The sequence below is a fragment of the Onychostruthus taczanowskii genome, unplaced genomic scaffold (assembly GCF_017590055.1).
Source record: "Onychostruthus taczanowskii isolate IOZ18803 unplaced genomic scaffold, ASM1759005v1 scaffold1, whole genome shotgun sequence".
NCBI classification, from domain to species: domain Eukaryota; kingdom Metazoa; phylum Chordata; class Aves; order Passeriformes; family Passeridae; genus Onychostruthus; species Onychostruthus taczanowskii.
The window spans coordinates 23,823,868-23,848,114 of record NW_024496525.1 but is presented as its reverse complement, the minus strand read 5'-3'; the positions used below and the strand labels follow the sequence as shown (position 1 = coordinate 23,848,114).

General features: G+C 40.0%; 1 protein-coding gene across 5 annotated transcripts in view; it reads left to right on the top strand.

The window, feature by feature from the left end:
* The window catches only part of FOXN3 (forkhead box N3), a 208,348-nt gene extending 187,013 nt beyond the window's left edge, over positions 1-21,335 (top strand). For all 5 annotated transcript variants that reach the window (XM_041411259.1, XM_041410450.1, XM_041412106.1 and 2 more), the window contains 2 exons: positions 3,943-4,051; positions 13,902-21,335. In XM_041411259.1, the coding sequence (XP_041267193.1) occupies positions 3,943-4,051; positions 13,902-14,451 (659 nt within the window). In that variant the 3' untranslated portion in view covers positions 14,452-21,335. The remainder of the gene's footprint in view (positions 1-3,942; positions 4,052-13,901) is intronic.
* Positions 21,336-24,247: the final 2,912 nt, after the last annotated feature.

Sequence of the window (24,247 nt, the reverse complement as noted above, 5' to 3'; positions counted from 1 at the left end):
ATGTGTAAATTGCATTTCACACTTCTGCCTAGGAATTGGGAACCTGTAACCTGCCTGTACTGTTGGTTAAAGAGAGGGGTCAGGACTGTAAGGTGTTCATCCAGATTGGCACTGATTGATGATATGGCTTGGAGTAAATTATCTTACTTCCACACCTTGAATCTTCAATCTAAAATATAAATATCTCACCTCAAAGTATGGGTTTGAAACATAATTAAAGCTTGTAAGGCGTAAATGTATCTTTGGAATAAAAGCACCACATAATTTCAGTAAATAATCCACAACCCTTCAAAAGCACCAAGATGTAGAAATAATTCCTTGAATATAAGTAGCTGTCATACAGCCTACACAAATGCTGGAAGACTCTGTGGGTACCAGGGACAGTGCAAGGGCAGTTATCCGTAATCTTTTTAAAATTAAGTAATTAATGTTATTTTTTGCAAGGATCAGTTTTGATGCTTTAAATGCTGTAAGTAGAGATGAATGAGCAAGAAAGATCAGTCTTATGGTGGCACATTGGTAATGTGGATAACTAGAAATTAATACCTTTTACTACTGAAATATGTTAATCCTGCTTTTCATTTTAGGTTTAGAGTGCTACAGAAGCTGATTTACCAGAAAGTTGGGATGTTGCCATTTTTTTTCTTTATGGTTCCATATATTTCCTGAAAGGATACACTGCATAGTCCAGTGTCCTTTTTCAGTGATCCCTTGCATACAACCTTTCTGTTTGTCTGAGTGATGTAGCTGTTGTGCTGAATCATAATTCATAGAGTCTGAGGAAACAAAACCAAAAATCAGTAGCAATAACACTGCTCTTGCAAGCTGAAATAGTTATTGAATTCTGAGTGATGATTTCATTATCCAGAGCTGTGATGTACTTTAGAGAAACGTTAGAATCACAGAATCATGGCTAAGACCTCTTCTGGCCTGAATAGTCTTATTGAAGCCTTTCAGTGAGTGGTGGCACGAGGCACAGACTGGCCCATGATTGAAGAGGATTTCATGGGCAGGACAGGAGACCAAGTTGTCTCTTAGGGGATATTTTCATAAGACAGCAAACTTCTGTGTTTCCCTTTTTTACAAACATCTGTTACTTCTGGAAGGGAATATGTGGAGAGAGAGAGCCTGTGTGCGTGTGTGTGTGTGTGTGTGTGTGTGCGCATGCACGCAGGTATTGATGTGGGAATGTTTTAAATGTGGAGCTTTTGAAGAGAATGTTTCCTGGATGGCACTCTGTGACTTATAAACCTGCAAACGGACAAGGAAAATGAAGGATGGGTTCCAGCGAGGGTGTCAATGTATAGAAATCCTAAGTTGTGAGACTTGGCAGTGTATTTGATATAGATATAGGTATAGATAAATACATTGGAGTGCAGGGAAAAAAGGAAACTCAGAAGAGATAAAGAAGGAAAGACAGGAAGCTAATTTTTGAGAACTGGTGAGGAAGCAAACAGGATGTTCTAAAGAAGCAATGGGAGTTGTCAATAAGGGATAGAGGAGAAGAAAAATAATAAAACAAGCATCAGTTAACTCTGCCAGCAGACCAGGATGATAAGGTAATCTGGGGAAAGAAGAGTTTGGGCATCAAGGAGCCTGTTGCTCTCTTTTTTGCAGTAGCACTTTCACTGTGTTTGCTTTGAAGTTTTACAGTGTATATTTAGACAGTATCTATAGCTAACTGACATTCTGCACATATGCATAAATGTTTCATTTCACTATAAAGCTATGGTTTGTATCATAGTAAAGAGAAAATTCCCAGATCTTTCTCAGTCAAAACTTCTGGTTCCTTTCTTTGGATAGGACTTTGTAAACATAGAGAAACCATACTATGTAGTGCAATATAAAATCTGTCCTTCTCAAAAGTTGTTGGAATAACCATGCCCATCTGAAATTGTGTTTTTATTGATCTTTCGGTATTCAGCACATTTATCTGTGGCTTAGAATTTACCTGTTACCTTCGTGTTTTAGGTTAGCCATATCTTTGAGCAGACTGCTTTTTCATGACCCTGGTGTTTTGATCATCTCAAGGTTATGCTGTTGAAACAAATATAATAAGAAATTCAGCCTTTTCAGTTTAACATGATAATATTCCACTACAGTATGTACAAACTGAATGAAAAAGGTTTGATCGATTCCTCATAAACTAGCAATGAAGGGAAAAGTGCACAGAGTAGGGAGGTATAAATAGCAAAATGCTATTTAAAATTATTCTGGTCATTGAAAGCTGACCCAAGTTGTTATAAACTAGGTTCTGTAATTTTAGCCATTTGAGGCTGTACTTAAGCACCTAAATATAACTGACCTGTTCTTCAGAGGTGCTCAAAAGTGAGAGTGGGTGTAACACAGTGACAGGATTTGATCAGGAGGGTGATGTGCTCTCACAAGCAGGAGAAAGAAGATTATTTTCCCAGAACTAATCTGTGTGGTCTGGAGTGAAGCAAGGTGAGCACCAGGACAGCAGGAGGGGAGATGTCGATCTGGCCTGATGTTTATAGGAAGTTGAAGTGTACCTCAGCAGCTTAGAACTATCATACTTCTGAGCCTATACGCCTCTGCCTCAGAATACACTAGTATTTTGGGGTGTGAATATTTGAATATATTCACAATATATTTGATGTTGGGCATGTTAAAGTGTATGTGTTGATTCTGAATAATTTTTCTAGTGTAATTTGTTTAAAAATAAATTCTGTGGGGGTATATAAAGTGATACGGTTTACATTTATCTTACAAGTGTTTATATAATATCTGTATATTTAAAAATAATATAAAAAGAGTAATGATCATCATTCTCTTTTTGGACATTCTCCATGGTGTGAATGATGACTTGCAGTAAATAGAATGTGTATCAGCTGGCTGGCTGTGGATGTTAAAGAAGTGAGCTCGGGTGGAGGCCGTGGTGAGGTTTCTGTCCCAGCCTGAAGGGATGTAATAGCAGTGCAAACCAATGCCATTACATGCAGGTAGGTTCCTGGTTAGGGCCTAGACTAAGAACTGTGTTTGGTAGTCTTGCATCTCACAGCGGAGGAGGGAAATCCTGAGGCTTGCTAAGGACACTGTTGCTGTGGTGGTGCCTGAGTAGTGCTTCTCTGCTACTTGTTCAGCTGTCTGCCCTGCGCTGAGCAGTGTACAGAAACATGCCTGGGTAGAAAACAAGTACTTGGTAACCTAAACTCTTGTTGGCCAGAGCTGCAGTTTTTGATGTAGAGCCAAGCTGAACAGCCCAGTGAACTGTCCTGTCTGTAGTGGTCAGTACCTACGAGTTTGGTGTCAGTGGCATCAGCACGTGTTGGGTGAGGGAGGCTGGGCTGTGACCCAGCCGTGTGCAGGAGGCACGGGACTGCTCCCAGGCTGCGTGGCCAGAGGCAGGGCCTAACTAGTGCTATGGAGATAATGTCTTTTTAGCCTCTTCTCCTTCTCTTCCTGGTAAATACATATTTGTAGTTCATATTTTGTTTTGCAGAGATGGTGGGCCAAGATATTGCTGCTCAGAAAGTAAACTGAGATGATAAAAAGCTGTCAACCGTGATCTTGCAGTGAAATACTTGTGTTCTGTTTATCTGTAAGGGGTCACTGTTTTTGTAGACAAAATAGTTACATCTGTGCTCATAGCTGGTTTTGACTCTAAGCACATGCATTCACAGCAGAACAGAAATTACAAAACAAAAGTGATTCATTTGTACAAGGAATGATCTGCAGCAACTAGGTCAGGCAGTGGCTTTGGCAAGCCATGTTATCATTGTTTGCCATGAAAATAGCATTGGAAATAGAATGGCACTCAGAAGACTCGAGGCTGTGATGTCCAAGGTAAGCTGTGTACTGCATGAGCCTCTCTAATGGTTTTCCAGTACATTGAAAAGCTTGAGTTCCACATTTTGCTCCTGTATTTTTCTAACTTTTCCTTTAGAAAAAAAAACATTCTGTGTTTTGTTTTGTTTTTAGTTCCTTCGGGAGTGATACAAAATGGAGCTCGAGTACTGAGTAGAGGAATATTTCCTGGAGCCAGGCCATTGCCAATCAACCCTATAGGGAGCATGGCTGTCGCAGTAAGGTAAGAGTGCATCATTGTGGGATCTGTATGAAATAGATCAGTATTTTGCAAAAAATGTAAAAGCATATATGAGCTCTGGGTATTTTGCTGCTTGCCAATGCTTCTGAGGTTCTACATGAAATAAAACTCTGCCACCTAAAATTCTTGGGGTATCATCCTTAGCAAGATAGTCACATCTGTCTGTTCTGTCGTGGTTTGTGAAAAGCACTTTTATTTTCACTAGCAAATTGCAAGCAGTTTGTGGTGAGAACCTCCTATAGTGCCGGTTTTTCTAAGTGCAAATGCTTTTTCCTGCTCTTCCCCTCTCTCCCTTTTCTTAAAGACTCTTTCCTGGATTAAATACCAGAGAGAAGAGTATCAATAATATTAAAGCAAATCCTGAAAGCTATTTGAACATATAGCTGTCGTTTTCTTATTAACTTAGATCTTTGTGAGGCAGTTTCTTTCACTACACTTTTATTTCAAGGTTATACTGAAACATTCAAGGATAAAATGTTGTTTAAGATCCTCAGCTATCAGGAAGCAGGGCAGTAAGAGACATCTAGTGATTGCAGTAGGAACTGTGGTTCTGTGGTTTGTTTTGCTTTAAGCAGTACTGGTTTATTGGTGGAAGAACAATTTGCCCCGGGTGTAGCTCCATTTTCAGTCAGTCACAACAGAGATTAATTTGGTCAAGTGTACTGCCAGTGCCCTCCTCTTTCAGAACTCTCAGTATCTGCAAAAGCTATTTCAGCTCAGGCAGTTGGGTATTCTGGGTGGGGTTTCATAATTAGTGCTGACCTCACTTCACGGTGCTGTTCCAATTACACTCTTTTCTCAGGAAAGGGCTGCAAGGCAGTGCAATAAAGTATCTTGGTAGGTCTTATTCTATTACTATTTACATGGGTTTTTAAATTTTTTATCTCTTTTCAGAATCACTGTCTAGCCCTTTGGGTGCAGTATTTCCATCCAGTAAATGGAGAGAAAAACAGAGAGAGAACCTATGACATTCATGTAGTCTTGATGCTTAAAATGCATAGAGGGGAAGACACTAATTGGAATAAAATCCATATTTTTTGATGAGCAAGTTCCTCAGCTGTTCTTCCCATTTGTTACACTGAAGGGATGCAACCCCAAGGGTCATCCTCCAGAATTCTGCAGATTTCCTCTCCATCCCTCTACCACAGCTTGGCCTTGCTAGCAGCAGGGGTCAGCTCTCTTCATCAGCTTTGCTACTGGCTTTACCCAGGACTTGTATTCTGCTCCAGTGGGGATTGCAGAGCCATAGACTACTGGATCATTAATTATATATAATTTTTATGAGGTTATCAAGCTAAATGGAGGACATCGTGGTCTCAGTATTCTCTCTAGAGTTTATCTGTATTTCCTGCTTAGACTCTGTTTCATAATCAGAATTGACTCATGGAGGAGATAGAACTGTTTTACTTCCAGGCCACTTGAAAACTTACTTCTGTGTAGGCATCCTCAAATTGCTGTGCTGTAAAGCTGTATCTAGTTAAATTTAATACATTTTCAAAGCACTGTTTCTCATGTTTTTTTCCCAGCAGGTAGAGAACGGGATCTTTACCAGCTACCTGTTAATGTAGAGATGGGAAATTAGGGATTTTACCCCTCCCTTGCTTACATTCTTTTTGCTCTGTCTCACAGAAAAGCATTTATCATTAGTTAATGCAGACATTTCTAATTCTTTTTGTTCTCTTCTCCAGCCTTAGGCAGTATTAGAAATAGCTTGCTATGAATATATTCCTGGTGTGCATAATGTCTGCTCATATTTAAAATCTCCTGCAATATCCCCTCTTTTAATTCTTGAAAGGCAGAGGGAGACACAGACAAGAGGCTTTGAAAGCTTTTGAGAAGTTAGGGGACTCTCTTCAACAGAGCAAGTTCAGCAGGCAGTTTTGTCTTGTTTCCCTCAGGGATAATACTGTTCAGAATTTCTTTGGGAAGAAGATCAATCTGGATTCACAATGCTTCTTAGAACGTAGTCTGGTCCTCACAAAACTGGATACCTCTGTTATCAGTTTCATGAAAATTACATTGTTTCTTGGTGCCAACCCCTCTCCTCAGATACACAAGACTAAATAGGACCCGTCATGTTGAGCTTTCATGGCGTCTCATGAGAATAACTTCTGATTATAATGTGCAGCAGGGGAAATGTACCACAGCATCCATACAGCCTTCTTTTGCAATTTAAGAGTAGGTGGACTGCTCAGATTGAGCTGTCATTCCTGCACAGAGGATGACGGTCCAGTCAGGCTGGCAGGGGATGTTTTCAGACCTGTTTAGGTGCAGGAGGGTTGATTTTCCTCACTAGCTTTTACCAGGAGGGAGGTCTGGGCAGCCATGGTAGGTGGTGCAGTCTCCTGTTAAGTTTTCTGCTGAAATTGTGTGCCTCTGCCTATATATCGAGAAGTCAGACAGCTTCTTTCTAAGATATCTTAAATCAAATGTCTTTTCTTTAGAAGTGTTCCTTTGGTGCTGTAAATGAAAGGCCCGAAGCCACCTGAAGAAGGTAGTTTTCATCATTCTCATAGGGGACCATTAGCATTTTCTTGGTAGCAGATAGTTGCATACTAAATCAAACCTCTTAACTGTTTTTCTTTAGTTACTGTATGTAGGAATCACAGGTTCCTCTGTAAGATGCTGGTCTTCTGTTGGCACATCCTTGCTGTCTGAGCTGTTCGTTTCATTTTGTGTTTTATTTCCTCATTTTCTTAATGGTCTTTGGTTTAGTTGTCCCCGAAGCTGGTGCAAATAGCTTGCTGTATGTTGTCCTGTTGTGCAGTTCCATTAGTGCCAAAACACAGTAAGAAGAAGTTTGGTCTTGGGTTAATGCAGTTATGTGGGTTGTTTTGACTAATCTGTTGTTCAGAAAGGAGACCAAAATTACAGCATTGGACTAAGAAGCTGAAGTCTGTGATTTCTGATGTGTTAACTCCTGTCAATAGAAAAGTTTACAGTGCTGTTAATCTTCAACAGCGTGACTGAATGCATTGGCATATTTTGTTCTGCACAAGGTGTTGATGTGTTGCTCTTCCCTTGTAATTACATGTAATTACTTTATATTTTATATGTAAAATAAGGTACAATTGAATTAAGTCATTTGGGTTAAAAAACCCTCCTGAAAATTATTTAACAAAGATGACTTTCCATGAATAAAGAATTACAGTTGAGATCATCATTATTTTGTAGTGCATTTGGCTTAAATTGCACAAATAAGCTTTTCATTCCAAACTAATCTACAAATGGAAAGGCATCCCACACTATTTTTACTTTGAAAATCATCCTCTGGTGTTAAATCTCTGCTGCAGAGCATAATTGGATGTGTTTTGACAGTAGCTTTTTATTTACTTTATTCACACCACTTTTAGCTTGTTTACTATCCATATTTTCCATGTTGTGGCTGACAAGTCTAAGACCCACCCAAAAACAGCAGGGAAAAATAACGCTTCAAAGCTGCATAGCGTGGAGCATGTCTCTAGCATGAGATCCATCATATTTTGGGGATATTTTTGGCAGACCATATCCCTATATAGTTCCCTGAGAGAATCTAAAAGCAAATGCAGTGACAGTCTGGATATGTAGAAAAGAAGATACTGACTGACAGAGGTATTCAATGAAAGCAGGCAAAACCAGTAGCTCCTTACATACAGCAAGCAGCTGCTTGTGAAAGTGAGCTCTTGCTCTTCCTATCATCATCCATTGGAAAATACCTTGTAAATGTTTTCCTAGGAGGACTTCTGTGTTGCTTTGGTAGGGATGGTATCTGTTGAAGTGGCCAGTGCATATGACATTCATGTGTCTTGGCAAGATGCACAAGGCTCTTCCCGCATATAGTCACCTTCCACAGGAGTCAGGTATTACCTGCTACATCAGCCCTTGGGAAGAGCACAAGTTTGGAAGTTGATCTGACATTTGAGATTAAGTAATGTCAATTTCACCATGATATTTGTAAATTTGTGCAGTTACCCATAGTGTGCGGGTGGTTTATGACTATGTCCAAGTCCTGCTGCTGTGCAGTAGAACTACTGAGCCTAAGCCTCTCATATACCTAATGTGGACAGATCCACTGAGGTGAAGTTAATGGAAATTCACTCCACAGAGAATTTTACCAGCTTTTTAGCATAGGCCTTGTAATTTTGTTCAGATTATTTTGCAGAAGATGTTTTGCAAAATATCCTTGGTAATTTTTCAAAAAAACTTACTTATATGGTACATATGCCTAGGTAATAGGTTAGATTACTTTTGGTACTGTTTGTTAGCATACCTTGAGTTTTAAATTACTGCAGGTTACAAATAAAAATTAATGGGAAATTACATGGATTTTTCCCCATTTTATCCAATTCTTCTTCACCAAATTCTTCTCTGTCCTAGTTTTGGCTTGTATGGAGTTCGTTTTCGTCCTAGTAGCCAGTACAGAGCTGTGTGTTGGCTTTAGTATGAGCATAATGTTGATAATATGCTAGTGGTTTAGTTGCTGAGCAGATCTTGTCCCAAGTCAAGGACTTTTCATTTTCCCATGCTCCGCCAGTGAGCAGGTGCACAAGAAGGGAGCAGGGGCAGGGCAGGTGACCTGAAATGGCCAAAGGGATATTCCATACCATAGAGCATGAACTGGGAGAGTTGGCAGGGAGGAGCTGATCACTCCTGAGGGATGGATTGAGTTGGGAGCAGTTGTGTTGTGCATCCCTTATCTTTCTTGTGTTTTATTCCCCTTTTTGTTGCCTCTCTCTTTTCATCATCTTCATCATCATTGTTGTTACTGATTTTGCTGTTATTTACTTTATTTCAAAGTGTTTGTATCTCAACTCATGTTTACCTTTTTCCAATTCTTCTCCCAGTCCCATCTGGAGCAGGGAAGAGGAAGCAGCTGCATGGGACATAGTTGCTGGCTGGGATTAAACACAGACATTCTCAAGGAATTTCACAATTACCTGGAAATTGCAAACAGGTTTCCTGAAGAACTTCCCTCAGTGAAAAAATATTTCTATTCAAGTTTCCAAGATAAAATTTTTCTTCTTCGTAGGGAAAACAAGTGCACCTGCACTGGCAGAGCTACAGCTCTTCCTTGATTTTGAGCAATTAAGAAAAAAAAAAAGGAAGAAAGACAACAAAACACCCCAAAATGCAACACTAACAAACCTTAGCTACTTCATCATGAGCAGATTTTAAAATAGCTGTTCTTCTGCTATTAATACCAGAGTTCCTTATGCAGCTCCTGATCACTGGGGCATGACAAGAATGAGTTTTGTGCTTAACCTTATCTGAAGATGGAAAATGGTTATTTGGGATTATTTGCACTTCAAAATTATAGGGCAATTACTAGATTATTCCTTGGGCATAGCTTTTATTTCTGTGACTTTATTTCTCATGCTGGCTTTATTTTTTGCTTCTATTTTCCTCCCTTGAAGCAGCCATTCAAGCAGTGATTAAATAAAACAAATATTGCATGTGCAGAGTAGATGCCAAAGCATAAGTAGAATTATTATAATTCACTTACATTATCTGTAAATTACTGTTTTTTGCTTAGATGGAGGAATTAGTAGGTATTTCCTTTCATAAATTCTTAATTGTATCTTTGTAGTGCTTACCACTGGCGTTACCAGCTTAACAAACCCCAGATCATCCCTGTTGCATTGCATTCCCCTTGCCACCTGTAACAGGCAGGATGAGTTATCCTTGGGAGCTGAAGGAATTCTTCAGTAACTAAAGGACAGTAATGCTGGCTGACTTGATTATTCTTTCTTTGCAAAATGCACAGGGCTCCATTTGTTTTAATTTCAGATCTGCTGTTGATACTGCTGGCAGTTCATGAAGTGTATTTACTGTGGTCCTTTGCATACAATTTTTCTCTGAAGTACCTTTGTAAGAGCTTCTGTCACTATTGTGAGCAGCTCACTGTTGACTTTTAACTCAGTAACCCCTGACAGAATCTCATTGTACAGCAAGTGAGCACCACTTACTTTTCATATGCTTGCTCATCCTTCTGTCTGCTGGTCTGTAGTGGTTTTAAGAAGCAGTTCAACTAGCTGTAGCCAAAAGTTCTGACTGTTCTGAATTTCCCTTTGAAATAAAAAAGTGATTTTTTTTATTCTTTTTATTGCGAACCTGGAACATGTCAAAATCTACAAACCCAGCTTACTTTTACTGTTTTCATTGTGTCTTCTAACTGTGTGTTTCCAGTTACATACAAAAACTGTCATCTATGGGTACACAGTATCTGTCATCCAGAAGGATCAGAGGTAGATTAAGGTGATATTTAAACTCCACATAGGTTTTCTTTGTTCATCAAAGGAATATAACTGTCTCCAGTGTGAAATGCAGTAAGGTTTTTTTTCAGCAAAACCTTTGCCATTTTGCAAACAGAATGTGATTACCTATCTTTCTTTCGAGCCAGCAGAGAAATTTAAGGAAGATATGCCTGCACTTGGTAAAATGACAGACTCACTTTTGTCTCCTCCTGAGGAAGACCTGTCTGAAAGGCAGAGGCACTAACACTGTGCAAAGGACATTATTTCCTCTAACTTGAGACCCATCTGCCGTGAGTCCTGTCTGGCTTCTGATGACATTGGTAGTAGAATTTGTATCCATTAACAAAGGGAATGAAGTCAGACTTCCAGAAGGCTGCTTGAGAATTGTGTCATTGTGCTGCAACCAAATGGAAATATTCTAGAAAGAATCTGTGCACATTGTTTTAGGCTGAGATTCCCTCAAGCAAATAAAGATAGTCCATGTCAGTAGGATGAAAAGGTCTAGAGACTGTCCCATCGACTACTAGCAAGCCACTACTTTAAAACATGAAAATATGTCAGTTCCTGGAAATTTTGAAATGAAGTTCTGAACAAAAAAAGGGGGAAACAAGTGATGGTCTAGATAGAACTACATAAATCATAGATTCATCTCACAGTGAATATATGATGGTCTAAGAGCAGTGTAGAGCTTGAGAATGTCTCAGAAGCATGTGTGGAATATTAATTGTTTAGATATTAGTTCATTCAACTCTTAGTAATCTACTAATATCAGTTATAAGTAATTAATGTTTGAGCTATTGCATATTAAGATACAGATCAAATTTACTTTCAGGGTACATGACTTTTGATGTTGTGAATATCCTAAAGCACTCTGCCTGTATAACTTTTTACTTTTCTGCAAATATCCTTTGCTAATTCTCTCCTTGACCTGCTTTCTCTTCCTTTTGTATTTCCTCAAGCAGAACTGGTTGGAAATCTTTCAAAATGTAAGTGAAACCCAAAGATTTTTCTGAGATGCAAATGCTATCCATTTCCTGACCAGTTCCACTTTCTTCTGAAATGTAGTGGTATTTTCTTTTTTCCCTTTTTTTAAAGCAATTATTTTTTTGCACCTCTTTGTAAACTTCTGTTTTTCTTTACCAGCATCTCTGTTGGCAGACACTCACTGTGGGATGCCAACCTCATGGTACCCCCTTCCCTGGGACATCCCTCTGTACTCCCCAGGCATTTCATTCTGTTTTTATGCTGATTTGGAGGAATTGGGATCTGGAGTAAGTCCCATGGGCAGAGCTTTCGAATCCAAATTGCAGCCCCTTTACATAAAAGGCAACACTAGAGACTCAAGAGCAGGGTGAATCAGGGATGTCTCTTTGGCATGTGGTTGCACTGCTCGATGGAGCTGTGGCTTTCCTTTCATTGACAGTCTCTTGGTACAAACTCACAAGAGTAGATCTAAAGAGCATAAAAATGGGTGTCTTGGTTTAAATCACATCCATTAGAAGCCTTGTTCACTTGCAGTCAGTAGGAATTTCATTTGAGTTCTCACCTAATCTGTCCTGTATTTGTTTCCTTGGAGCAAGAATTGATTGTTATTTTTTAACGGAAAATTAGTAGTGTGTGATTTTTAGTAAGCCATATTGCTCTGATTTTTAGCTGCCTTGTAATATCAAGTAAGTTTAATTTTATGCTAATTTATGATAATTTTTAACATCTTTAAATGTAAATTTTCCCTAAAAATGAAGAATCTGTCACTTAAAATGCATCACATACTTCCTTGTAATGGCTGATCTTAAGGAGTTGGTTATAAATTCACCTTATAACTAGCTTAGTATGGATGATTTCTTATTCTAAGCATTTGGCATCCTCTAATGACAACCCCTGCAGTTGCAAGCCATCACAGAGTAAATGCAGCTGGCTTGCTGCACAATCATGAATGACATTGCACTTATTATTAATAATTGAAGGAGCTTTGTGTATTCCTTCTGGGTTCTATATGGAATTTATGGATCATACATCTACTCAGAAAGCTAGGCAAAAGTAATTTTGTTGAGCAAAAGAGGTTGGCAAGAGGCTTTCTTTGCTAATAAGTGTACCTTCTATTCTATACATTTCTTTGAAAGCACTGTAAATAACATTTGGAATGACTGATGAATTTTCTGCCTTCTAGCATTGTCCTGTCACTGGTTCATAAATGCAAGGGGGTTTCTTACCTCAGCGAGCTCTTGCAGACAAGGGCATTTAGACGAACAGGAAGTGTGGAATTACATACCACTTATTTTTCCCACCTTTCAACCTTACTTTTCAGAAATGGATAATACTCTGCTGTTTCTTGAGTAAGGAAACCATACATGAGGTCTGTTGTGTGAAACTTAAAGTACTTTCCCATTTTTTAAAGTAGAAGAGCAGTAATACTCTGGACTTGCCACCGTGCCATTCCTCTTAAGAAACGCCTGTGTTCAGTGTGTGCATTTAAGAAAGGGGTTTAATCCAACACTGCCCCAAGTATGCAAAAGTACTCCAATGGTAAAACAAAGAGGACAAGTTAAATCAGTTCATCATGTGATGGTTTAAACAGCCTTGCTTTTTTGTTGGATTTTTTTTAACTGACAGAGAGGTTCAAGGCTGGTAAATTGGCAGGTGGCAGCGATGATATCTCAACTCAATGACAAGCATCCTGCTCTCCTCCTTTTCAGCAGGAGTTAAGTATTGCACATAATCAGTGCCTTCTTTAGTAGTATTATAAGCACTGTATTCTGTTTTTTAAAGTCAGTGGCAATGCTCTAATACTTTTCACTCCAGAAAAAAAACTTGTTCGTTTTTAAACATATCATGCTGCAGTAGTTCCCACTACACAGGGTGCCATAAAACCCAAAGGAAAAATAACAGCTTCTAGAGCAAATCCAGATTTATTTCTTTCTACTGCTTGTTTTTTAACACGTTCTAATATTTTCTTGGCAGCTTGTGGCTTAAGATTGTATTGCTTTTAAGGTTATGTATTAATGGATCAGAATCAAAACTGTGACTGGACCAGGTTGCTCCTTCTCTTGCAAAGAGTCCTAAGCAGAAGTTATGCTACTTCCCAGGTGAACCATGGAATGCAAGTTGGAATTTGAGTCGGAAAGTGTCTTTCAGAGTAGGCAGGGAATTGCCCCAGAAAGCTAGTGTCTCTTCTCCACGTTTTTGGTAGTAACACTTTATATGCAAAAGATGAGGGGCTATTTATGCAACTTAGCAGAGTTTATTTACCCAGTAGATAAAATAATGTTGGGGGTTTTTCTTTTTAATTTTTGAAAATGTAAACTATTAATTGAAATTTAAAACAATACTGTTTACACATCATTTATTTGTAATCCCCTACTTGTTCCTTGCTTATTCCCTACTTGCTTCTTGTGCTATTTTGCATCTTTTGGCTTGTTTTTTATGTCAAGTCCAATCCATGAGCAATTAGGCTTTGAAACCAGCTTGCATGGACATTACTTTGATAGTCATTGTTTCAGATTGTAATTTCAATTTATCTGTCAGTTTGCTTTATCATCTTTTGCTTTGAAGCAGGATCACATCTCTGTGGCTTCTAAGACTGCTTGGATATGTTTTTACAGGAATGGAATAACAAACTGCCGGATGCGGACGGAAAGCGAACAGTCCTGCGGCTCTCCAGTTGTTAGCGGTGACCCAAAGGAGGATCACAACTACAGCAGTGCCAAATCTTCCAACCACAGGAGCACATCACCTGCTAGTGACTCCGTTTCCTCTTCCTCTGCTGATGACCAGTATGAATTTGCAACTAAAGGTAGCCAAGACAGCAGTGAAGGAAGTGAAGTTAGCTTCCAGAGCCACGAGAGCCATAGCGAAACAGAAGAGGAGGACAAAAAGCAAAGTCGGAAGGAGACCAAGGATTCTTTAGCTGACAGTGGATATGCATCCCAGCACAAGAAAAGGCAACATTTAATGAAGGCGAAAAAAGTACCAAGTGACACACTGCCTCTTAAAAAGAGACGTACAGAAAAGCCCCCTGAGAGTGACGATGAGGAGATGAAAGAAGCAGCAGGATCACTCCTGCATTTAGCAGGAATTCGATCCTGTTTGAACAACATCACCAATCGGACGGCAAAGGGGCAGAAAGAGCAAAAGGAAACCACAAAAAATTAGAACAAATCAATGATTTGTTTGAACTTAAAAAGTTTTGTTTCAGCACGTCAGGTGAATTCTAATGATTTGTGGCAATATCAGCAATTTTTTCCTTTTTTGTTTTTCTTCTGTTTCTTTTTGTTTTGTTTCTTTGGGTTTTTTTGTTTGGGTTGTTTTGGTTTTTTTTTTGACCCTTAAGAATTTTATTTTTAAAGGAGATTGAAGCCATAGAACTCATACTGACACTCAGCTAATTTACAAAAGCTTTTCATTACCTGAAGACAATAAGTTAACAAAAAAAAGAAAGCCAAAATCGCCATTGCTTTCTCCAGCTTGTCAAAAATGCATGGTTGAATACGCAGTGATATCAACATTAATGTGATGGAAGTAAAATTGGGCACTTGGAAATCCCTCTTATAGTAGAAGAGCTGTGCATAATTTAGTATTCATTCAGGCCTGGCCCTTAAGAATTTTTTTAATGGCCTTACAATTGGGTTAGAAGTGAATGTGAACAAAGAGATTTGTGGGAAAGAGGAGGCACGTACTTCTCAACCAAGAACTGTTCAGTGGCACTTGGAGATGTTGTGCCACACAAGTCTTCGGACAGCCACTGGTGGCAACTGTGCAAGCAGTAATGCACTTCTAGTGTGTCACGTATCCTATGTGGCTCATAATGTGAAGACTGACAACTCTAAGTTTGAGGAAATTTAAACTATGTATGCAATGGGTTTCAGAAATAATGAAATGGGAGGGGTGTGACTGTTAGTAGCATCGTTAACTATTGAATTCTGTCTTCTATATTAAATTGAAAGAATGTTCAAAAAGCCATAAGCCTGAAGATTGGCACTGCGTGCAAAAAATAATAGTAATAGGGAAGAACAAACTATGTCTTCTAAACTGCCTGAGTGAAAAGTAATCAAGTCTAAGAAATTACAGCAGATACAATGTACATCAGAATCTTTTTCTGTGGATCACATCCTTGATCTAACAGGGGAAACAAAGCTGCAAAACCTGCCATTAGTAGTATTCTGTATTTAAAAATAGAAGGAAAGCATATTGGTGAACAGTAAAATTCAGAAGTTCAACAAGAGCTCCTACACTGCCCTCAGAAATGAGTGTGCAGTGACCATCAGTCAGGATTCATCTGTGCAAAAATTACAACAAATTTCCAGATTCAACCAGCATAGCCAGCAGAAGAAATTTGATCCACATTGCATGGATTCTTTAGGGAAAGGGGGAAAACAAAAAGCAAACAATTTTTTTTATTCAAAGATGACAAAGTTCTTGTAAGGTAAATAATGTATTTAGCATGAAGCATGAATTATTTTCATATAAATATAGAAAATAGAGAAAAAGGCTATGCCTCTAATTTTTAAGCCCTTAGGCTTAGAGTTTGTTTTTTGGGGGTTTTATTTTTTTGTTTTGTTTTGTTTTTGTTTTGGTTCTTTTTTGTTGTCGTTGGGGTTTTTTTGAAGCAGGTGTTTAAGGTTTAACCTTCTTCAGGGACAAACACTGACTGTTGGGGAACTTACTCTGCAATATTAAAAAATAAAATCTTCATGCTCTGGTAGGGCTTGGATGGTTGAATTATACTGCCTTGTCTGCACATTCAGCCCCCTCTCCCTACTTCTGTTAAAAAAAAAAAAAAAGAAAAAAAAAAGAAAAAAGTAAAAGTGTGTCTTTTCTTCGTCTGTACATGTGTAACATGACGCAATAATCTGAGGGCAAATTTAGTAGTGAGTGTGTATGACAGAATCAAGAAAATAATGGGAGGTTAATTGAGGAAAACTCTCTGATTTGATTCAGGAATAAGTAGACAAGAAAATAGCTTTGCTAATTTGCCATGAAAAATTGAAGTTAGTTAAGAGCCTTATGGAGGTGTCCGGATAAAACCAGTGTTACAGAGAGTGTGATTCAGGTACAGTGCTACTCTCCTGGTAAGGATCACTATGAGACTGAAAATCACTACAGCACAGAGAAGCTGTGAAATAAAAAACCAGTCTCTCTCACCTGGATTCTTGCATTTGGCATGAAAAATTCTACACTTAGAATATCCTAGAGGCAAAAAGAAAATCCCAGAAACCAACCACTTAAGAGAACAAAATGGTCGGTTTCTTAAAGAGTATAGGTTTAGATTTATCACTAACAGCTGTTTCAGGCAGCAGTTTCACCAAGATGGATCTAGTTTATGAAGAGTGAGTTAGAGAAGGGTTTGACTTCCTACTCAGTGCAGTGAGCTAAAAGTTGTATTTGGAGATGCCTGTGGTGTGTGCTCAGTTAGGAGGTGGAAAGCCTGAAGGACAGGCTGCTCTGGACCTGGTTCTGTGCCCCGCAAGCATTTTGTAAAGAACAGGCAGCACAGCAAAAGTGTGCCTCTCCTCCCATCTCAGCCAGCATGTCCTGGGATCCAGGAGCAGCTTAATAGCTGCCAGAGCTCAGCACAACTGCCAGCTTAGGAGATAGGGAAGGAGAGAGCCATGGATAGTGTGAGAAACAGCCTTGTTCCTCTCAGTTTGCAGGGGCCGATGCATGCAGCGTTGATTCCCAGCATTAGTTAAGTCAGGAGTACATAGAGACTAACTTCTGTTGGCTGCCTGCAGCCCTTTAGATAAAACGTTGGGGAAAACAGGAGGGACCAGTCCCTTGGCCAGGAAGCACAGAGATGAATGAGCCATAACATTTCCCTTGTCTGATCAGACTGGGATAATCTGCTTCTTCCCAGGTCCATGCTCTCTACAGCCAAAGTCTGTAGGCGGTGAAGCACGCAACCCTGTACAGGAGAACTTGGTCTTCATCTTTTACAGACTTCTGGGAGAGTCATTTGAAATAGAAGATACTACAGTATCACCTTGCCGCCACCTTTGCTCATTAGTTGCATCAGCTGGGGAGTGGCTTAATATTTACCAAAAACAGCACTGAAAAATCTAGTGGCATAAAATACAAACCATGGCTCAGCCATCTCTGTCCTCCAGGGAAAGCAATGTGTTTGTGTGCCAGTGGCCAGATTCTGTCCACAACACTAGTTCCAGAGCAACTTCTCTGATTGCAGTGTGTCAGTGCAAATGAGATCAGTATCTGCTGAACAAGTACCATTCATTAATGTGGACTCTTGGTGGCTAAATATATAATTACCACTAGTATTACTCATCTTAGAAAACAGTCATTTTGCATAAATATCTAATTAGGCAGGTTAACTTTATACAGATATATATATAGATATATATATATAACACCTATCTAAGACTTCAACAAGTCCTCTATATACTTCCTGGTAAACCTAAAACGTTGGCAAGCATCTATTTTCATATAAAATTTGTTTCTCCTAGTCTGATCTGCTAAGAAGGTATTTATTCTTTGGTAGGATTTTACAAAGTTATGTTCAGGAACCAGCAGTTTGGGCTGCCATCAATGGATTATTTCTGGTGTTTAAAAACAACTTGTCCTTATTGATGTTTACTCTGACTGTTGATGAGAAGTACATAATTTGGATTGTATAAAGTATTTAGGAGTCACCTTTTAAACCATATTTGTGCCTGGCTGACAATGGCAACTTTGTCAGAACTGGTTCTACTCCATCAGAGAAGTTCTCTTTTTTTTGTATAAGAACTGAAATTGATTTGTTTTCCAAGAAATACGATGTCAGCTTTTAATTGAGTTGTCTTCACTTCAACTGAATGATGTCAAAACGGACTGGTAATTGCACTGTATTACAAACTCTCTCACTTGCCAGATAGGAGGTGGTGTGGTTTTGCTTGTTTGCTTTCCTTCTAAGCCATTTTGGGGTGAGAAGTTGTCAAATCTCTAACTTCCCCTTCTCACTCTAAGTATTGCCAAATTAGCATTTCTCCAAGACAGGTGGGGGCGAGGTCAGCAAGTGTTCAGTGGTGAGTTTCACATGGGCATCAGTTGTAAGGGTTGCTGGACTTCATGGCGAGTTCCTTTGGAATATGCCTTTTGCAGCAAGAAGCTCTTGCAGGCCAGAGCTAATGCCATAAGCAGATTTCACCAGCATCTCCAGGGAGGTGAGATCTGCTGATAATGCTTGCATTCCGCAAGCAGTTGGATGTCCTACTGCATTTTGGTGCAGATTCTGCTTGCATTTAAAAATGCAAGCACAGGTCCTGGACAGCTTAAATGTATCACCCCATAGCTGTTTCTGAAAGCAGACTGCTTCTGATCTTCTCCTAGCAAAATTGGCAGTAGTTCTACAAAGATCACAGGGCTTTACAGCTGAGAAGCCAAATGTGGGAGTGAGGAGGTGTGCCCTGTATGACTAGAGAACTGTCCTGAGACTGTTCTCTCCAGCAATTGTGTTGAGGTTCATCTTCTGGTTCCTCTCCTATCTTAATGGGAGAAGGGAATCCCAAAGGAGATGCGTTGGCTCCCACTGTTCAGCTGAATTACTGTCTACTTGTGGAAAAGATACAGAAAAAAGCTGGAGGCTGCATTCTTCACTGGAGTGAGGTAGAGATACATCGACATACTGTAGCAGAGTATGAAATCCTAAATTGTACACCAAATGGCACCACGGATAAAATTACCAAAACAACACTTTGTCCTGGTTTCTTAGTAATGGTAATTTATTTTCACTGAGATTTTGACTCCCATCCCAATCCATCTAAAGATGTAGATCATAGAATCATAAAATATGTTGAGTTGGAAGGGACCCATCCGACTGTCGGCCCTGCACAGGACACACTAATAATCAGCCTGTGGGTCTGAGAGTGCACAATCTGAGGTTTTTTAGAACTTGTAAGGTGTCTGGTCTCCTTTGCAGTCAGTGGAGCTATAGACACCCAAGTGCTCCTGGAAGCCTTTACCATTTCACTATTATTATTATTGTTATTACAATTTTTGCTTTAATCCGACCCTAGGCATTTTTGAAAACATTACTCTCCTGTGCTCCAGGATCAGAATAAAACTACTGAGAAAATGCATTTCCAATGCAATTTACTTCACTTCCTGGAGAATGCAAACCCAGCTCCTTCAGGCACATCACTACTGCCTGAATAGCTCATTGGCATATTTTATAGGAAATACTTCGAAACATTTTCTTAACTTTGCCACCAGAAGAGCATTTGAACCATACATCCTCCTGATTGTAACAGAGTATCAGTGTTGACCGTCTGACCAGTTAAGTTTTAGTAGTGTTCTTTACAGCCCTCCAGTAATATATCAAACACTGTTATGCACATAATGCAGCACTGTGATCTAATTTAAATAATACTTTTTTATTATTTATACTACTCTATGTAATATACATCAACACTTTGCTATATAACCTAAGTGATAACCCTCTTAGTTACCTGCCAAACTCTGAATTTCTGTTTGATTTATATTGCAATTAGCACAGTTACCAAGTTGTAATGATGTCTCTTTTCCTTTGAAATGGGATGTGTAAGTCAAACTATACATTTTGTGTGTTTCTGTTTTGAGATGAAGTTTATAAGGATTTACACACAACATTCAGTGTTCTGTATAAATCTGCATACATTTGTAAATTCATCTGTTAATCCCCTTTTATTTAGAAAGTATTAATTGATGGTGGTTTATTAGGGATTTTTACTTTTGCATTTTTATTTTTAGTACTGGTTATTCTTGAATTAAGCAGAGACTTGTCAGCTGGGTTGCTTTATCTTTGATCATGTACATGACCTTATAATTCTTCCACAGTTCAGCAAACAAGTACTAGCTTCACTGACCAAAAAAAAGTCTCAACCTAATGTGTCTATGGTGCTGTATTTTGCTGGTATAGATTTAAAACCAGAAATTATTTAAAGGTCACTTTTGAGTTGTTCTAATAAGTAGCCTTTCCTGGTTTGGGGAGTTTGGGTTTTGTTTTAGCATTGAAAACAAGGTATATTTATCTGAAACTATATAATGGTTTTTCTACTGTATCACATTTCCTTTTGCAAAGAGGGAATATCAGCCTGATGTAACATCCTTTTGCAATCAGTGGAAGGGGGTTTTGTTTCACTTTTTTATTTTCAGTGGATTTCGTGAGGCTTTGGATCAGGCCAGCAGTTACAGGAGCTCATCATCCAAGGGTTTAAGGGATAAATGACAACTCGTGCTGGCCTTTAGCGGTAGAAGGGATTTTACCGAATACTAAAACTACATGCTGGACTATGGAATGGCTGACAATCTAAAATGGGAATCTTTTTCATTTGTTTACTCTGGCCTGAAATCCCAAGACCTTTTTTTTGTTTGGATGACATTGAACTTGAGTACATTTTTAAGTTACTAGGGCATTGTACATTTCCTGAGTATGTGTGTGGGACAGCAATTGAAAGTCATACCTGTTATCTGATAACCAGTTCCATGCCTGCATCATTCACACTCACTACTTAAAAACTGCCATGATGTAAAATGTTGGGGGGAATGATTTGTGTGTGTATGAAAAGCATTATGAACTTGTACATTTTTTTATACTCTGATCTGTAATTTCTGAAGTATTTTGTTTTACAGAAAAAGTGATAAAGCAATCAAAAGACCAAGAGATTTAGTATCAATGCTTAAGGGTCACAGGACCTTAACTGGCCAATAAGTTAATTTAGTACAGTGATAAGCCAATTTTTTCTCCTGTACTTGGCGTCTGAAACTGCCAATTTCATCAATATTAAAATACGAACTGTGACGGGGAATGAACAGTGATGTTAAGTTGTATTTGTGTTTACCTAAATGAGCAGTCCGAAGGCAAGTGCAATCAGCTGATCTTTAGGAAATATTAAATTGTTGATTTAGAGGCATACTTGCATTTTACATTTTCTTGATGTGTAATCATATTGCCAAAGACAAACTATTTCATCAATTATTATTGTAAATAACACTTTCCCAAAACCTACCATAAAGTTTCTGTGATGTATTGTCTTCCAGTTGCAATAAAAATTACTGAGTTGCATCAATTGAACAATTGTGTGAATATTAGTTTCAGAATATGCCCACATATTAAGACAGAACAACAGTGTTTGTTTTGTTTGTTTTTTTTTTTAAACAAATTAATTTTTTTCATTATTAAGTAGTTCTGGTCCTTGTGGCATGTTAGCTGGATCTTCACTGCTGTAGATATCAGCTCATGTTAATAATGGCTAGACGTACTGAACTGATGTTAACTTCGGATCTGATCTTCCTTTTTCACCAGTTTTGCAGCCCAGAAACAAAGTGATTTCATTGGAAACTGTTTTTTTGTTTGGGTTTTGGTTTTTATGAGGTTTTTGTTGTTGTTGGTTTTTCTTCTTAGTTAGCCACAATCAGAAGAGATCCAGTAATAAAATGTTTTAATGGCATATATATAACACCCTGAAAAACATACCTTTGTAATCTGTGCATCAATCCTTCCACCTAAGTCTAGAGTTGAAGAAAACAGTGCAAAAGAACTCTCTTCAGAGAATTAATAATGAGTATAAAGAAGTTGTAACAGTCTCATAGCTTTCTCCAATTAAAATTAAACAATTGTACAATCTTACAAGTCACAGCATTCCTCAGACCCCATGTTTTTGAAAGTGTTCTGTTAACAGCCCTAAATATCTATAGGTTAACTCTGAAAAGGACTGAGAAGAAAGAAAGCCCCTCAGTTCTTCCCTCAAACTTTGTCACAGCTGGTTTGAAGCGCTGCTGAGGCAGAGAGGGTGGTTTCTCGGCCATGTAATGAGAACGTGTGGCTGCTGAAGCTGGAACTCAGCTGACCTACGAGTGTCCCCCTCTCTTGTCTTGATGCCATCCAGAGTGGCTGGTATGGGAGACTGCTGCACTGTCTGAGGGACAAGATGGATGTGAACATCCTGGGAGAAAGTGGAGCAGAAGAAGCAAATGGCTGACATTCACACAAAAGAGCATAAAAGTGCCCAAGCTCAGTATCTGTCCAGGCAATTGCTACTTTCATGCATTTCCTGGAAAAGTTGTTTGTAACCAATCCTTGGTGCCCACTGCTGCTGCAATTGAACAAGGAGAGAAAAAACTTGGCCAAGGAGGGAGATGAGATGAGAGTGACTAATGAGAAGGCAGAACCTCTTAACTGTGCTCTGAACCATTTCCTCTAATGGATCCCCCCTCTCATCTGCCTCCAGTTAGGCAAGGATCACGTAGCAGTCAGCGGGTACATCCGTGGTGATGTGTGTAGAGCAAGGAGACCTGCAGCCTCCACAGAACATATTTTAGCCTTCATGTACAAGCCAGCAAGCTTGCCAAGAGCCTGGTCATGAATTTGTTTCAGCATAGGGCATTGCTAAAGAGTCTTAAAGCCACTTAGCTCAGGTAGGCTATAAGAGATGTGCTGAATGCCAGCTGTGCTACCAACTTCCCATGCAACTGCAATTTAAACAATCAGACACTGTATACACACCTGTCCTACCTCCTCTCCAGACTCAACACCCTTACTCGCACCATGTGTTGTGCTCGATTTGTCAAAATGCCTCTGGCAAGCCCTTGGGCAGCACAGGCAGGCAAAGTGATTTATATAGCAGGTCTTCCTGCTGCTCTTCAGGATTGTCCCTGCTCCAGCATGTGCTGCCTGCAGCCGCTCCAGGAATTGCTGCCCTGGTGCGGGTTCCTCAGGAGTGCACAGATCCCTTCTGCTCTCAAGTGGTCTCCAGCAGCCCTCTGTGTGCTGGTTCCTTTGTAAAATACATCCGAGGAGGAGCACTCCCCGCCCCTGTGACTGCCTGCAGCAGTGGCACTCTGGCTTGGCCTTCCCTTGTTGCTGACCTCAGCCTTCAGCTGTGAGCCACTCCTGCTCAGATGCCACACGGGTGATGCTGCCACCCGTGTGCTGAAAGCTCATCTGCCCTGGCCACTGCAGCACCTCGGTCCCTCGGCACCTCAGCCATCACAGTGTTCAGCCCACTAAACAGGCCCAAAGGAACACAGAGGGGCAGGTGCCATGGCAGCGCTCTGGGAGAGCCCTCAGGGGGCTGCATGGGCAGAAGAAGAACCTCCATGGCTAAGGCGCCCACCCTTGGTGTGGACACCCAGCTGCCCCTGTCCTCCCAGCCCTGACACGTCTTCCCTTCAGCAGTCCCTAGGCAGAATGGGGATGGCAGGGCTCCCGTGTGTGATCTGAGCCACATGAGGCCTATGAGCTTTCACACTGCACATTTCGGCTGCAGAGCTCCAAAGAGCGCAGGAGCCCAGGCCGGGCACGGCCCGTGGGCGAGGCTGTGGCTGTGAGGCCCGGCCCCCGCGGACAGCCGGCTCTCCCTCAGCAGCTGCCGCAGCTGCGAGCCCCGCGGCCGAGCGGACAGGCCGGAGGAGCTCAGGGCGCTGCAGGGAACAAACCCCGGCCCCAGGCTCAGCCGCCGGCCTGCAAGGGCGGGCACTCGATGGCTGCGGCGCACAAAATGGTTGCACACAAAAAGCCCACGTTGGAGTGGCCTCCATGCTAAATTCCTGTCCTCACACAACAGCAGCTGGTACTACAGGCTGCCTGTGAAGGGTGGCAGAGAGGTGGGGAAGGTGCCTAGAGAGAAAGAAGAGAATGTAAATAACAACAAAAGGCTTTGTTCTGTGTGCTCCAGATCTTGTGTTATGCCAGGGAATGAAGTAACAATTGATTCTGTGATGCCTGCTTCTTAAAGAAATATTATAAAATAATAAATCTTCAATTTTAACACAGTGCAATACTTTGAGTGGACATATTCAATCCATGTAAGATAATTAAAGGGGTTTTTAAACATCATAAAGTACAGATGATTAACAATGGCGGGAAACTTCATGGAAAACACTCTACAGCAAACATCTGTCAGACTTAATAACAAGCATACACTCTGCTTTTCATCATATACTGTTTGACATAATTTTTATTGGCTATAAATCTGCAGGG